Source organism: Sardina pilchardus, chromosome 14 (assembly GCF_963854185.1).
Source record: "Sardina pilchardus chromosome 14, fSarPil1.1, whole genome shotgun sequence".
NCBI classification, from domain to species: Eukaryota; Metazoa; Chordata; class Actinopteri; order Clupeiformes; family Clupeidae; genus Sardina; species Sardina pilchardus.
Window position 1 is genome coordinate 23,744,015 of NC_085007.1, and position 15,880 is coordinate 23,759,894.

The following is a 15,880-nucleotide window of genomic DNA, read 5'->3' on the forward strand; positions in this document are numbered from 1 at the left end:
TACACACACAAAACCCAGTATTGTAATTGTAGAATCACGTAATAGGCATATTTTTTTTATATCTGCCTATTCTACCTACTCAGCCGACACTGTTGTATTGTTATGTTGTATTGTAAATAGTAATATTGACATTGTGGAAAGTTTATAGCTTAGGCCAGTGCTTCTTAACTGGTGGGTTGGAGCCCAAAAGTGGGTTGTGGTACTGATCTGAGTGATGGGTCATGGAGCTTGTGGCTAAAAAGAAATAAAAAAATCGCCAATTTAAAATGCTACCTGATCAGATCTATCATTGGCCCATTATTTTGATAACATTTATTCGTAGCCTATGTCAGCCATTGCCATGGCATGGACATAGACAATGTTTATGTGACAGGTCATGTTAGATATAATGTTAGGGAGCTAATTTTATAAAAGTATGCATCATTTTAAGATATCATGCGAAACGCAAGTTGGCTGCAACCCTTGGGCAAAATAAGACAGTGTAGGGTGCACATGAGAGCATAAAACCATTCAAACTAAAGTGTCACTTGGAAACAACGCACCCCTGTCAAAGACAAACCCGTCAAGTAGTACTTTGAGGTAATATCAGCAGTTAAAGACTTCACAAATGTAATGCCAAACATCTGCACTTTCCACACAAATAGGCCAGGCACTTTGCGTGTCTTATGTAGGCTACCTCACCATATTCGTTGGCCTGAATGCTAAATATATATATATATAGTTGGTCACAACTTTATGAACTTGTGAAATTATGGGTTCCAAAACCAGACCAGTTAAGAACCACTGGCAAAAAAACATTTCACACTTCCACTTTTGCTCAAATGGCCTAATTTCTGAACGGGTTTTGTTCAGAGCTGAAAATGAGCTGAAAACTGTATTTGGCATTTTATCCAATTACAAAGACATTTGATGTGAGAGTATGGTTTATCTAGATGCCACCCTTGAATTGACCAGTGCCCCACTAGGGCCACCCTTGTTACAAATCTCTAGAATCGCCACTGATGGCAGCCATTCATTTTTCACTGCTGCTTCCTATCAGGACTAAATAGGTTGACGTCTATCTAAACGTGTTTAAAGGAGCTATCATACTCCATAAACACACTTTGAAAGCCGAATCAAAACTGCTATATGCAAAAATGCTATTAATGACAAGTACGGTAATGAATGAATGAATGTCTGCATTCATCGCTCAGTCTTGGGGTTGCAAATAACATGCTGAATGGAAACTGACTTTTGTTTTCATTTACATTATTTGAGCCTATACTTAATGCTGCCAATGCTGCTGAAAATTTAGTGAATTAAAAGAACACCTTTCATTTAACAAATGTAGCAAAGTAAAAGTAAAAGTCGGAAGAAAAATTAAAAACTCAAAGTAGCCTACAGATCTCCCATTCACTGTACTTATGTGTTTCTACTCATTTACTCTGAATGAACACAGATGATGTGAAATCTAATGAAGTATAACATGAAGTGTCATCTATCTATCTATCGGCCTATTTATCAGACTATATCTATCTACATTGGGGTGGGGGGGGGGGTCACCATGAAAAGCATATAGGGGCTATTCAGAGCTAATGTTACTTTCCCCATTTAACAGAGGTACTGCACTGCTATTTATGTACACAAGTGTGTTGATTTGTCAAACAAACACACAATACCTTAAGGTGTCTCACGAGGACCATGTTTATTTTCCAATAAAGCTGCTGTTTCTGATGTGGACAGTGTTTGTCCTCCTTAATGCGACGTTGTGCACAGGTGCACACTCACACACTGAATTATCAAGTCAAGCAGTCAAGCGGAGAGATCCTTCTGTAGCCTATAAATGCCTGATGCCTCATTTCTAATGTCTTAAACTGTCACATTTCCTGAAGTTACCCTCAGATACAAAAGTTACAATGAGTGAAATAAGTGTGTTAATATTTCTTTTAGTAAATATATTTCCAATTAAGCGCTTCACATGACATTATCACCAGATTTTGGTAGTAGACCTAACTTAATAGATTCACAAATCCAAACAATAATAATGTCCATGAATAAAGTTATGTGGAATAAATTGGAATGACCGGAAAAATATAGAACATGTCAAATTACATCTCTGAAATATTTTATATTTAGATGAAAAGCAGCTCCACACCATGATACTTCTGCCTCTAAACTTCACGGTTAATATAGTATTTTTACGGTGATATGCTGCCCCATTACCCCTCCCTCATGCAGCATGACAGCCACAACTTAATGTTGTGTGGCAAACTTTAAACAAGCTTCGACATGCCTTTTCATTAGTAACAGAGTCCTGTGGCGTGAGCGTGCATAGAGGCCAAGTGGAGCAGTCTATTTTCTCTTTAATTTTGTACCTACGTACTCTTTTGACTATCCCTCCTCTTAATTTTGTACCTACGTACTCTTTTGACTATCCTACTCTCCCTGGCCAGAAATCTTGCGAGGAGCTCTTGTGCGTGGTGATGACATCATGTGCGTGCATCTTGTACGATGATGAAATTGTGTTCCTTCCACTTACGCATAATGGCCCCAATGGTGCTTACTGGACAATTCTGACGTTTTTAAATACATCTGCTACCAGTTCCATTGACATGTTGTGCAACAATAAAGTTGCAAAGGTCTTGGGAGAGCTCCTTGCTTTTGCCCATCATGTTTCTTGTGTGACACCTTGGTAATGAAAACCTTTTATATAACCAATCAATATGTATTAATCCAATATGTTATGAATGTGCGCACAGATATAAGGTATGATTCATTTCCAACTACTTACAGATTTCAGCTAATTCCCTGTTTTTCCTTCCCTTGGGTTTTGGACTTAATGTTGTGATTTGTTTTAGATTTAGATTGGCTGATTTGTTAATACAAATGTGTGGTGAAAATCTCATGTGAATAGCCTCATTGGAAATATGTTAATTTACCCCACTGTATATTCAAGTTGCTGGCTCTGTCAATCTAAAACACAGGTCAAATTCAATCCATGAACCAAGCAACTTCTCTATATTTTGGGTAGAGAGGTTGCTTTGATTTAGGTTGGACAGAGATGTTAGAGAGGAAATGACTGTGGGAGAGAACAGGAACTGACGGCGGGGTGGGATCCAGATCTGAGTTCTGAATCACTTTGGCCCTTGCAGGGTTGGGATGCTACTGTACCTCCTGGGCTACAGCTCCCCCAGCTGGTAAATCAGAACTCTTTAGCTGTTGTGTTCAATATGTACAATGGCCGATTTGAAACTTCCAATTGATCTTTTATCTAATGGGCCCAGATATTCTCTAGAACAGTGGTTCTCAAACTTTTTACAATGACTACCACCTCAGAGAACTAGTACCACCATTATGACCAGCATTAAAGTATGATTGTGTAGGCCAAATTAAATATATTTTACATTGTGCACAGTTTTGCATTTTTTTTCCCAAGAAAGATAAACACTAGTTTAAATCTAACAGTTTTTCATGATATATGTATATATATTCTTTTATCTTCATGAAATTAACATCTTGGTGACTCCCAGAGTACCACAACAGAGAGTCTGCGTACCACCAGTGGTACCCGTACCACAGTTTGAGAACCAGTGCTCTAGAACGTTTAATCACACCGGTTTCATGGTATACCACTGAAGGGTGATTTGTCCAAATCGTCCAATCGGTTTGGAACTACATTTCGACATTACATATCAACAACAAAGATATAACATAGACCATAACTGTCTTAACATGGTTATCCAGCAGCAGCCTTAAGGCCTGGATGGACATGAGATGATATGAAATGACATGAGACTGAAATGATAGCTAAGATTTATTTATCCATTTTCACAGGGCACAAAATGAGCTCGCAATGGATGGTCGAAGGTGTCTATCATCAGCAGTCTGCAGATAGGGGCGGAACCGCTGACTCCTTAAGCAGCTGCCAGAGAAGCATAGACAGGTCACAGGAATGCTTTCTCTTTCTCTCTCTTTCTCTCTCTCTCTCTCTCTCTCTCTCTCTCTCTCTCTCTCTCTCTGTGTGTCTCTATGAGTGTTTATGGTAAGCCAGTGAAAAGTAGGTAGGCATGATAGGCATTAGGCAAGTTGCCATTCTAAAACTGTTGTTATGTACTGTATGTTTAAAGCGAAGTTGGTGAAACGGTCTGTCAAGTGGCCTACCTCCAATTTCCATGGCATCCTTTACGATCTCCTTTGTTACGTGCTCCAGCTGATCAGCGGTCAGTTTGATAGAGATCTCAACGCCTGAGTCCTTCAGAGATGACAATGCATTTGGGTTTGAATTTCTACTCTGTTATTCTCAACACACATACACACTCTCTCTCTCTCTCTCTCTCTCTCTCTCTCTCTCACACACACACACACACACACACACACACACACACGCACGCAGGCATGCACGCACAAAAACAAAAACACACACACACACACACACACACACACACACACACACACACACACACACACACACACAAACACAAACCTGGGCCAGGGGTTCCTCCTCCAGTGGTAGTGGCTGAACTGACCTGTCTTCAGGTGTTTCTTCCGTTGAGCGAACCTTTTTCTACAGATGCAATGAGCAGAGAGCAATACAACCATCACCAATCACAACACTGCAGGCAGCATGTCCAATCCACAAAGGGTAAGGCACCATCACCACCACATAACACAAAATAAGCAAGCAATCACAGGAGTCCGTTTGGAGATAGATGAGAGTACAACCATTTTTTTAAATTCTATCCTAGGGTGGAACTGCTGCTTTTTGTCACATATTAGATGGGCATTACAGCATTAGAAACTGAACCAGTTTCTCCCATTTACAGAAACGGAGCCAATCAGAAAGTGGACATGGTAATCCATGGATATCAGCAAGTGGGAAGCACGATATCCATGGTGTAACTAAAGGACTTGTGTGGCTCCTACGTATCTTCTGATAAGATGTCAGAGCATGCCCTGTGACACGGCAAGGACATCGTTAAATGAAACTTGCTATGACATGGGGACATCTGTGCATTATTCCATCAAGCAGAAGAGTTTCCTTTTCCCTCTCAATACCTATATGCTTTACTATAGGGGGAGAGGAGAGGCCAGGGCTCTGCGTGTGGAAACACAGAAATGGAGCACATGGTCTGTGTGTGCTCACATGCTGAGAGGTGAGTGTGTTTGTAAGGTTACAAAGTGCCCACATAAATTACATGGCCACTCCATTAGGGAATAACATGTCAAGATGCCTTGACCTACGTATATGAGAGATAAAGGTGGGAGCTATATAAGCCCCTCCCTTTTTCCACTGCAGCCCACACCTCCACTGTGGGAAGTGCTGGCTCTTACCCGCATATTCTCCATCTCTTTGAGGCTGAAGAAAGTGATGTGACCCTCGGCTTGCTCGACCAGCAGGACCACAGCACACACCAGCAGCAGGCATCCCAACACTGCACCGCGCATCTTTACTCTTCCTGTAGCTAAACACACACACGCACACAACATGATTACATAAATGCAAATCAATTAATACATACATAAACACCCAAAAAGAAAAAAGACAACACACAGCCATACACTAATAGTTTTTAGCGTATTATGCACTTACAGGTGACAGAGAGACGTGCAGAGAGAAGAGAATGGTTAGAGAGGGAGACACAAGAGATAGATGCAGTGCATAAGATTCTCCAGGCGGAGAGAGACAGGAACACAGTGTCATGAGATAAAAACATGCCTTGACAAACAAGGTCAACCAACTGACAGCCTGAAAACACATAGAGCCAGAAAAAAAAAACACAAAAAGAGGACCAAACAAACAATCACTGGAGAATTGATGTAAGGACAAAGAGAGAGAGAGAGAGGTAGAGGGGGTCCATTCTCACCTGTCGTAGGTGTGCACTGAAAACTGGGTTGATCCTCTGTGCCAAGATAAGCGGTGTGGAAGCGTGAGGGTGGCGTTCTGGCTCAGGGCACTTTCTCCTGGGGATTTATAGAGGCAGAATTCTCATGGCAGTCCGGAGCTGTCCGTCTCTGACGTCGGCGTTCCCAAAGCTCCGCACAGCCCTCTCTTCAACTCGTAGAGACAGACACATTCCAGGAATTTGGTCTTTTGGGTTATTAGCCCCTTTTGGGTTATTGCCATTTGCTGTACTTGAGATAAGATGTTTGAGGCACAGAAGGCGAATTGAAGACACAACTCTTGAGCTGATTAAAATAGATGGTTGGGACATTATGTAAGGCTTTCACTGGATATATTCTATGAGAAATATTTTACATAAGACTTGTTTTGATTGTGTTGATGTTTTGATTATGCCTGCACTCTTACTGTGACATTTTATGTTTAATAGTAGATATGCATTTAATTGTTTTGTCATAGTTGTTTTTTTGTCTTCCTGCATCACATTTCTGCAGTTGCTGCACTCAATGTGTCATGCCATTTGCAAAATGGTAATGAAAAGAAATTAAAATAAAATGTAGTCTTAATGCTGATCAGAACTTGAGCAGACGTGTGTAAGATAGATAGATAGATAGATAGATACTTTATTGATCCCCAAGGGGAAATTCAAGAGTAAGTGCCAAGTCCATGAAATAACAAGCTAAACACATTCTCTCAAAACAAAAAGCAAAGCGGTCTCACTTGGTGAAGTCATCTAGGAGATGCACTAGGAAACACAACTAAAACATAACCAGATGCACTTTTGGGACTGTTTGAACTGAACCAAAAAGGATGGCAAGGATCTCATTTCTTGACCGAACACATGTTTTGAGTGAAAGAGAGAGAGTGTGTGTGTGTGTGTGTGTGAGAGAGAGAGAGAGAGAGAGAGAGAGAGAGAGAGAGCATGTGTGTGTGTGTGTGTGTGTGTGTGTGTGTGTGTGTGTTAAGAGGGAACCATCTGTTCCTCAATACTCAAACACAGTAATGGAGTGTATGTTTTGTATGTGTGCCTACGTGTGCATGTACTGAGAGGTGTGTGTTTGCAAACGTAGATTAGAATTTGCATCCTCTCATGTTGTATCCTGACAACAAAGATGTTTACAACACCAGACAGGAGATTATGACATTATGCTCTCCAAATGCTACATGCATTTCTCAGTGCACGCTATCTCTGACGGCTCTCACACATATGCTCCTGTCATAACACTTCAGATATATCCTGCATTGGAGGGTTTGGATACCGGGAAATCTGCTATTCAGTAATCAGTGGAAGGGAGTGGACAAATTGTAGCCGCCTGCAGATGGTCTAGCACCATTTTGTTTGCTGTTACAAATATTATCAAGTGTGTAGGCCAGGAGTCTCCAACAGGTCGCTCGTGAGTTACCAGTAGCTCCCCAACTGTTTCTGAGTAGGCTTGCTCTTCAAAAGGTTCAAGGGAAATGTTTGTAAATTGTTAACAGTCAGTTGGTTAAGTTAACCTCGTTAAAATGCCCATAAAATCTAATTCACAGTCTACAAACAAAGAAAGGTAAAGTTGAGAAGAGCCTTAAAAGACATACAAAGCTGTTGGGTTAAGATCAACTGTGCATACATGCTACTCCTAGAAAACAAAGTCAAAGTAGCTCTTGGAGGAAAAAAGGCTGGAGACCCCTGGTGAAGGCCTTGAACTTGCCTCCGGTAACTGTTTAGCTCTGAAATGTAGGCCTACAGCAAAACACCCAGCATGTAGTATGAGTAAAACAAATCTGAGATGCAGTGTGTTAAACTGGCAATATATATATGGGGTAAGAAGAACAATATGGGCACACAACTGTACTTTAAAAAAAAAAAAAAAAACACAGTTGTAGTGAGCCTGCATATGATGTGCTGGTTAGATGAACACGAGAACCTGTTGAATACTTTACACAACTACCAGCAGAGGGCAGTAAATAAATCTCGCGATAGCACAACGGGCCGCGCATAAAGTCATGTGGCCGCGTACTCTCACACAGGAGTCTTTCCTGAAGAAGTCATCGTCTGGCGAACACACTGTGGTGTGTCGCACAAGAATCTCAAATAATGGTAAGTTTTTGTTTAAGCAGAAACGACTTATTCTATGATTTAGTTGGGCGATTGATGAGTAACAGTTTGATATGCGTTAATGAACAAGTAGAAGCCATCCCAAAATCACTGAGTGAGGAGAAAGGATTTATTGCAACAAAACCCGAGACCACATTGCGAACTTTCCGTAGCTGGCTAACATTAGCACATCGCTGTAATATCTTCATTTTCACACTTAATCTGTTTCATATCTGAATCTTGGTAATGCAATAATATGGCTATCAATATGTTACACATTTGTAACCGGTTAATAGTTGCCTGTAACGTTACTATTGCAAGAGATTGGAGATGTAGCTGTTAACGTTAGCTGTGTAAACTGGTGAGCAAGTTGCGTAGGCCTCGATTTAGTGACATTTAATCGGCGGATAGGATTTCACCTAGACTCATTTAAAGGCGCACACTTGTATTTTTATACGGACAATACTTTCACCGTTTAAATATGTATTTTTTAGTAGTAAACGACGTGCAATCGATTGTTACGTGGCTGATTGTCGGACACACGTGGTCTTCTAGGCATGCATGTCGTGGTCCTATGCTAATCAGGATAGCTAGCATACCAGACAACTTCTGTAGCCTACATGGATCTAGTTGATCGGTAAACATATGCGTGTCCGACCATACTGAGGATTACGCATGCTGGTCACAAGTAGAAATAATATGACATCTGAATTTCAATGTGACGAATTTGATTGTAGTGGGCACGAGACCGCTTGTACTTACCACGTGGTGCGACGGTAACCTAACTACTCAGCTGCCGAGTGGCAGCTGGCCTAAGGTTGACACGTGTGTATGTTAAATAAGGTCAAGATAGCTTTCTTGAGACTATAGTCTTGTCGACATAATTTGGAGGCGATAGTGAGCCATTGGATTGAGCAACACAAGTGACCAACCATCTTTTCCACAGGTGTTGTTGCACGTGCTATTCGAACATGCGTCGGGTTATGCGCTGTTCGCAGTCAAAGAGGTTGAAGAGATTGGAATGCTACTACCTCAGGTGTGTATAACGAATTGGTGAACACTTTTGCTTTTACAATGTTATGCGTTCTGCACTGTTGTCCAGTACATATTTGTTTAGGGTATGACCCTCTGTATTTCAGGTGGAGGAAAGCGTCCTGAACATTGGCAAGTTCAACAATGTAGTGAAGTTAGCAGCATTCTTCCCTTTCAAGTCTGCACAGGCTGCCCTGGAGAACATAAACGCAATCTCTGAAGGTTAGTCCCTTAACCCAACATTAATGGAGTTGGGGGAGCATTATGTGCTATTTGTGTATGAATATTAACTATTTGGGGGTGACCAGTAAGACAAATAAAACGTGGTGAGTAGTCGTCTGGACCAGTTAACTTGTGTGCCTATTCTAGAGGGTTTTAGTACGTGCTGAGGTGGCAAGATGAGAAGTCATGATGTTTCAATTATCTGTCAATCCACTGAGAACAAGTGCTGACAACATTTCCACTTTACTGAACTTCTCTGTCCCTCTCTTTACATTTCCTGAATGCCATAGCTTTTGAAATCAAATAAAACATTCCATACAACCATTAGCCAGTGTCTTGGCTGTTAATGTCTTGCTAGGTCATTAGTTTGCATTGTTTAATATTTAAAATGCTATAACCAACCAACCTCTCTCTAATGCTGTTGTCATTATGTGTGTTGGCAGGAGTTGTGCATGCGGATCTGAAGCTCTTCCTGGAGACAAATCTGCCCTCTGGTGGTAAAACCAAGGCAGTGCTGGGTGTGGCAGACTCCAAAGTTGGTGCTACGTTACAGGAGGAGCTGGAGCTCTCCATTCAGACCGGTGGTGTGGTAGCCGAGATAATCAGAGGTGAGTCCTCAGCACAGACCACCTTCAGCTCATCAAGACTGTATGGGCAAGAGCATGACCTCTTGACCCATCCTTTGTTGGTGGTGGGTCATCTGGATACGCCTGGTCTGTTGTGATGTGATATCAACTGCACTGACCTCTGATGCTTTATACTGAAAAACTGAACAGACTGGCTCAAGTAAATCATGAAATACAAAGCTAGATTTCCCATGTAGGTTCAACTTCATGTAGATTTCAAAGTAGTGAATGTTTTTTGAACATCGCCATTAAATTCTGTGTTGTGCAACAGCATGTGGCCCAGAAGTGCCGTGTAGCCTGCCACATTTCACATAAGTTTGTTACGTTAAGTTGGAGTTTCTCCCCCGCCCCAGTTACTCAGGGCCCCCCCCCCCCCCCCCCCTGACTGTTAAACACTCCGTAAAGCGCCATGAGAACATGTGCAATGTTTTGGCCGCTATACAAGTGAAACTAAATTTGAAATTGTTGCCTTGTTAAAGTTTGGCCCCTGGCTGTGTTTGTAAAGGAAGCCGCCTCATGTTCCCGCAGGTGTGCGTCTTCACTTCCACGCGCTGGTGCGTGGCCTGACCGCAGAGGCGGCCTCCAAGGCCCAGCTGGGTCTGGGCCACAGCTACTCGCGCGCCAAGGTCAAGTTCAATGTCAACCGAGCCGACAACATGATCATCCAGTCCATCGCTCTGCTGGACCAGTTGGACAAGGACATCAACACGTTCTCCATGCGCGTGCGGTAGGCTGGCTCGCTCTGTGTGTTCTCGTGTGTGTGGTTTGGTGTGTTTTTGTGTGTTTTGTCTTGCATTGGTTGTCATTGTATTTGCAAATGAAGGAAATACTTTAGATGGACATTCTCAGTTACCACTCTCTTGATCACCAAAGCCACTAAAGCAATGGTCTTGCCATTTGTTAGCTGGCTTTGTGTTCTCAGGACCACTATATATTGTGATTCTATCAATTTGAAGTTGGATAAACATTAACATTGTCTACATTGGCTTTCCGTGTAGTTCCTATAGTATAATTTGTCCCTGAGTATTTCCTTTTTTTGTAACTTTGCTGTGTTGCTGTGGGGCCAATCAGTCTAGGCACTCTCCCTCTTGCGCATGGGTGTGGGTCTTGATGCACTTCTAATCCAACTGTGTGAAACTTGCCCTTGACTCCGGACGGAGTTGTTTTTGGGGGTGTTATCATTAATTTGACACTTAAAAAAAACGCTTGGGTGTGTCTGCTTGCGTTGCGCTATGCACTGTTTGCGGTGTGTGGGTTGCTCACTGGTGCTGCTAAGTGTTCACCTGGCTCGATCTCATTTGGATGGAAACCATGTGTCCTACCCAGATCATGACAAACAGTATGTCAACTCTATATATATCTTTTTATTTATTTGCTTTCCTTTCTTGCCCAGCACACATTTGATGCAGGTGAAATAAACTGAATCACTTGTGTGAGGACCATTATTCATACCAGTTAGAGTCCATGATAAGGAGTGTCCCTAGAAGGCATCTGCTGATTGTCAGAGCTGATTTGTGGTCAGTAGTTCTGCTAATGGGCCTCCCTGATGGCCCACTGATCCAAGGTTACATCTGCTCTGCTCCCCATATGAGTGAGGCAGCTCCTGGAGTTGAGTGCTGTTTGTCAAGCCAAGTGGATGCACTGCAGCGCCCCCTGCTGTAGACCTCCCAGTGCTTACCACAGACAGAGGCCCTAACTAGCCCTGACTGTACAGAAAAAGGAGGGACATCAACTCCAGCCCCAGGAGCATTTCTGTCCAAACCACTTGGACAAATTGCATCCTGAGGGGGAGACAACCTAGACTGATCGGTTCTCCAGTGACCTTCCAGTTTGGTGTATTAACTGGATATCCCTAGTGTTTTTTTTTTTTTTTTGTGTGTCTTAACCTCACAAAGTTTTCTCTTGCTTGCTTTTGGTTTCTGGTGGGCAGTGAGTGGTATGGCTATCACTTCCCAGAGCTGGTGAAGATTGTGCCTGACAACTCGACGTACTGTCGCATGGCCAAACTGATCGGGAATCGGAAGGAACTGAGTGAGGAAAACCTGGAAGCCATGGAGGAGATTGTAATGGACAGTGCCAAGGCCCAAGCCATCCTAGATGCTTCCCGAAGTTCCATGGGTAAGCAAACTCATTGGTTCTCACACACTCTGAGGCAGTTTTGGTCTGGGGCTCATAAGTCATGATGTTTCTATCTGTCAATCCCCTGAGAATCTGTGCTGACAACATTTCCATTTTACTGAACTTCAATGGTCCCTACCAAGCTGCCATATTCATAGCAGAGTATGATAAGATGTGTAACTTGGTTAATTAAGATAATAATAAAAACAAATATATATATATATATATATTCTGGATTTTTCTGTAGGTATGGACATCTCTCCTATTGACCTGATCAACATTGAGAGTTTCTCCAGTCGGGTTGTGTCGTTGACAGCCTACCGGCTAGAACTGCAAGAGTATCTGCGCTCCAAAATGGGCCAGGTTGCCCCCAACTTGGCTGCTCTCATCGGAGACGTGGTGAGTAGTGGTCTGGACCAGTTAACTTGTGTGCCTATACTAGAGGGTTTTAGTACGTGCCGAGGTGGCAAGATGAGAAGTCATGATGTTTCAATTATCTGTCAATCCACTGAGAACAAGTGCTGACAACATTTCCACTTTACTGAACTTCTCTGTCCCTCCCTTTATACATCCTGGAATGCCATAGCTTTTGAAAGTAACGAGTTGCTCTTGCTGCTTTGCTGGATTTGAGTACATTTCCTGTTGAGTAAATTGATGGCTTGGCCCAGAGATGATCCCAGTTGCCTGGTCTTACCTTGTTTATCTCTTCCATATATTTTGTATTTATTTATTTATTTTTTACTTTTAGGTTGGTGCGCGTCTGATCTCTCACGCCGGCAGTCTGACCAACCTGGCCAAGTACCCGGCGTCCACGGTGCAGATCCTGGGCGCAGAGAAGGCCCTGTTCAGGTACTGGGGCAACCCTCCCCTGCGGGGCGACACGGGAGTCACGGTGATGGCAGGGCGGGGGGCGGTAACGAGACGGGTGATTGGCCGACGGGACTCTGCTCTCGCGGCCTAAAGTGATCCCTCTCATATCTCCACCGCACACCCTCCCCAGTCTGAGTGGCTACCCAGGGCTTTACAGAGGTAGATACCAGCCATGCTCCACCAGAGAGCCCATGTGTTCCTGCTCAAGCAGGTGGATAGAGGAGATAGTGAAGTGTTAAGTTTAGGCACAAGTAAGAATTGGTTCATTACAAGGATGCTTTAACAGTGAACATGTAGGAAGTATTAGTTTGTACACATAAAATGCAAACCTTCCTGTACAGCTATTTAGGGATGTTATATTCTGTAGTTGGGGTGTGATGTATTTCACTTCTGCTCCAACACGTGTAGAGCCCTGAAGACAAAAGGAAATACACCCAAATATGGTCTGATCTTCCACTCCACTTTCATCGGACGAGCTGCTGCCAAGAACAAGGGTCGCATCTCCCGTTACCTTGCCAACAAGTGCACCATTGCTTCCCGTATTGACTGCTTCTCTGGTAAGCAGTATTTATTGTTTGGAGTTTGGTCAAGCTGTTAAAAATGATGACCAAATAATGGTTCACCTGCTATTAAACACCTTGCTATGATGTCTATATTTTTCGTCAACAGCATATCACCCCTAGGGAGTGAATGTTGATAATTTTTCACTGAGCAAAACTTCTTGGTGCTTAAAACAACCATCATGGTACACGTCCTTCTATTGGAGGCTAAACGTTCTTCCTGTTCTGTCTCCAGAGGTGCCCACCAGTGTGTTTGGTGATAAGCTGAGAGACCAGGTGGAGGAGAGGCTCTCCTTCTACGAGACTGGCGACGCACCTCGCAAGAACGTGGAGGTCATGAAGGAAGCTGTGAAAGAGGTGTGTGTGTGTCTTTGGGATGGAAAGGACGATGGTAGTCTCCGTTATGGTTTAAAGAACATAATGTTGAGCAGTATTTGAGTCTGTGAATCAGAGTGCAGTGAGTGATGACCACTTCTACCCTGATAATAATGAGGGTACAAACTGATTTAATGAGTCTGACACTGCCAGTCTCAGTGCTGTGGGTTATTGAGGCCAGGAGTACAGCCAGAGCGAATGTGTGAACTTTTTTTCTTTTTCCTCCCTTTGGTCAAGGCGGGAGAGGTTGCAGCTGAGATCAAACGAAAGATGGACAAGAAGGAGAAGAAACGCCTGAAAAAGGAGAAGCGGAAGTCCGAGGCCCTCGCCACTGAGGGAGAGGAGGAGGAAGAGGTCAAGCCCAAGAAGGTCAAGTCCAACGGCGATGCCTCACATGTGAGTTTGAGAGTCGTTCATTGTCTGTACGAGTGCATGGCTAGACAGGGAATGGACTCTACCCCATGGTTCCCTCCCTTCACATGCCGTGCCAGAGAAACCCTCCTCCGAACCATTGACAGGCCCCATCAGTGGGTCTTCTCACTGAAGTGAGCAGGACAGTCTTTGAAATTGTTCACAATTAGGTGTCCTTTGGTTCAGCGCCTTTCTGAATATCTGGTCAGGATATCTTTGGAGATGTGCTGTGCCTCATGATAATTGTAGGGGGAAACTGTTCTAATCCTGTTTGAAATGATGTATTGTTCTGATCAGGAGAACGGTGATGCTGAGGGGAGTGCCAAGAAGAAGAAAAAGAAGCAGGAGGCTGCCGTGGAGGAGATGGAAGTGAAGGAGGAAGGCGAGGAGGAGGCCGAGGAGACGACCACTCCAAAGAAGAAAAAGAAAAAGAAGCAGGCTGAAGAGGAAGCTCCAGAGGTGAAGGAGGAGGAGGGAGCAGTCTCAGAGAACGGTGTCGAGGACACGCCCTCTAAGAAAAAGAAGAAAAAGGTGAAGGTTGAGGTTGAGGCAGAGGAAGAGACTGCAGAGCCCGTGGCCGAACCTGTATCCGAAAAGAAGAAAAAGAAAAAGCTCAAGAAGGAGACTGGGGACGAGTGAATTTCACACCTCCAAGTGTGGAGGAAATGAACTGAAACTTTTTTTTTTTCCCTTTTCCTTTCACTATTGTACAGCTTTCATTTGTATTTTATCAGTGTCATGGGTTCCCAGGTTATCCTTGCTGGTGAGCAAGGTGGGAATGAGCCAGTCTTGAGTTAGGCCTTAAAAGGCCTAGGTGTATGAGCTAAGCTTTTTGTTTTTTAAACCATTGTGTACATAGTATCTCAGTTTGTCATGATGCACCTTCTGACATTCAGCTTTGTGCCTTTAGGGTCTACAGGATGTTCCATCAGGCTATTGGTCACTAGTGACAAGTGCTTGAATTGTTTGGTGGCATTGTGTGTGTGCAAACTGTAATTGTGAAATCAAATTAAACCATGTGGATTTTGCAGTATTTGCATCTGATATATGATCTTTATAGACTTGTTTAACCCAAGTTGTTTGCTATACAAATGGCTGTCTGACTGAATACCAATATCCTCTACTGACCTTCAGTTTGTACAGCTGAAACTGTAAGAGTGTCCCACCATCCTGCCAACATTTACTATCCATCCACCAATCCTAACCTGTATAGAGCATGATGGGGGTGGGTGGGTGTGCATAAGGTTTTGCTGTATGCAGATACCCAGAATTACAATACCCAACTCATGGCTGAAATGCCTCCTGGGGTAGTGTTCACTGATGTGTTGTGGCAGAGAGTAATTTGGATTACCCCAAATGATGCTGCGAGTGCTTATCTCTAAACCAAGATGCCCCTGCTAAAAATCCTCCAGCCGACTCGGGTGTGTTAAATAAGGACTGTGTGTAAATGAGTTCAATGCGATCTTAAAAGGCACACCACCACCTGACCTGCAGTTACGTCTCCAGCTTACAACCCCGTCCACAAAATGATCAGGGCCTGGAATCTGCCTGTGACTGCAGATCACAGGCAAGGATTCTACAGCGCTTATTTGTGGAAACTACATGTTAATCTGTTCTTGTTCCAGTTATGTTAAAGCAGTTGTGAGGTGGGTTGTCTTGATCTCAGCAGCTGTAATCTCACCTCTGATTTGGACTGAGACTGATGCTCTTT

General features: G+C 43.2%; 2 protein-coding genes and 2 non-coding genes across 5 annotated transcripts; 3 read left to right on the forward strand and 1 right to left on the reverse strand.

Annotated features, from left to right (window-relative positions):
• Positions 1-3,781: 3,781 nt before the first annotated feature.
• Positions 3,782-8,737, reverse strand: mlnl (motilin-like). 2 transcript variants are annotated; one of them, XM_062553592.1, is made up of 6 exons: positions 8,718-8,737; positions 5,844-5,940; positions 5,311-5,441; positions 4,463-4,543; positions 4,141-4,231; positions 3,782-3,901 (listed from the first exon to the last, which is right to left on the reverse strand). In XM_062553592.1, exons 3-6 carry the CDS (start codon positions 5,422-5,424, stop codon positions 3,894-3,896), a joined length of 294 nt encoding a protein of 97 aa, XP_062409576.1. In that variant the 5' UTR covers positions 5,425-5,441; positions 5,844-5,940; positions 8,718-8,737; the 3' UTR covers positions 3,782-3,893. The 2 variants fall into 2 exon arrangements, with proteins under 2 accessions (XP_062409576.1, XP_062409575.1); XM_062553591.1 differs by lacking the exon at positions 8,718-8,737 and having other exon boundaries at positions 5,844-6,189.
• On the forward strand, positions 7,864-15,202 carry nop56 (NOP56 ribonucleoprotein homolog). Its single transcript, XM_062553589.1, has 12 exons — positions 7,864-7,958; positions 8,902-8,991; positions 9,095-9,209; positions 9,653-9,817; positions 10,364-10,562; positions 11,766-11,953; positions 12,201-12,352; positions 12,702-12,802; positions 13,232-13,380; positions 13,619-13,740; positions 13,996-14,154; positions 14,467-15,202. The coding sequence occupies exons 1-12, from the start codon at positions 7,956-7,958 to the stop codon at positions 14,806-14,808; spliced, it is 1,785 nt and encodes a 594-aa protein (XP_062409573.1). The 5' UTR covers positions 7,864-7,955; the 3' UTR covers positions 14,809-15,202.
• On the forward strand, positions 13,462-13,538 carry LOC134101566 (small nucleolar RNA SNORD56). The gene has a single exon (XR_009941421.1). It is a non-coding gene; the product is annotated as a small nucleolar RNA SNORD56 (small nucleolar RNA).
• Positions 13,840-13,905, forward strand: LOC134101565 (small nucleolar RNA SNORD57). The gene has a single exon (XR_009941420.1). It is a non-coding gene; the product is annotated as a small nucleolar RNA SNORD57 (small nucleolar RNA).
• Positions 15,203-15,880: the final 678 nt, after the last annotated feature.

Bases quoted from the DNA above. Each gene is read 5' to 3' on its own strand.
- mlnl (XM_062553592.1), bottom strand. From the start codon at position 5,424: ATGCGCGGTGCAGTGTTGGGATGCCTGCTGCTGGTGTGTGCTGTGGTC. The intron at 4,544-5,310 runs GTAAGAGCCAGC...TTGCATCTGTAG, and splicing joins AAGAGATGGAGAATATGCGG to AAAAAGGTTCGCTCAACGGA. The intron at 4,232-4,462 runs GTTTGTGTTTGT...TCATCTCTGAAG, and splicing joins AGGAGGAACCCCTGGCCCAG to GACTCAGGCGTTGAGATCTC.
- nop56 (XM_062553589.1), top strand. The intron at 13,381-13,618 runs GTAAGCAGTATT...TTCTGTCTCCAG, and splicing joins CCGTATTGACTGCTTCTCTG to AGGTGCCCACCAGTGTGTTT. The intron at 14,155-14,466 runs GTGAGTTTGAGA...TGTTCTGATCAG, and splicing joins CCAACGGCGATGCCTCACAT to GAGAACGGTGATGCTGAGGG.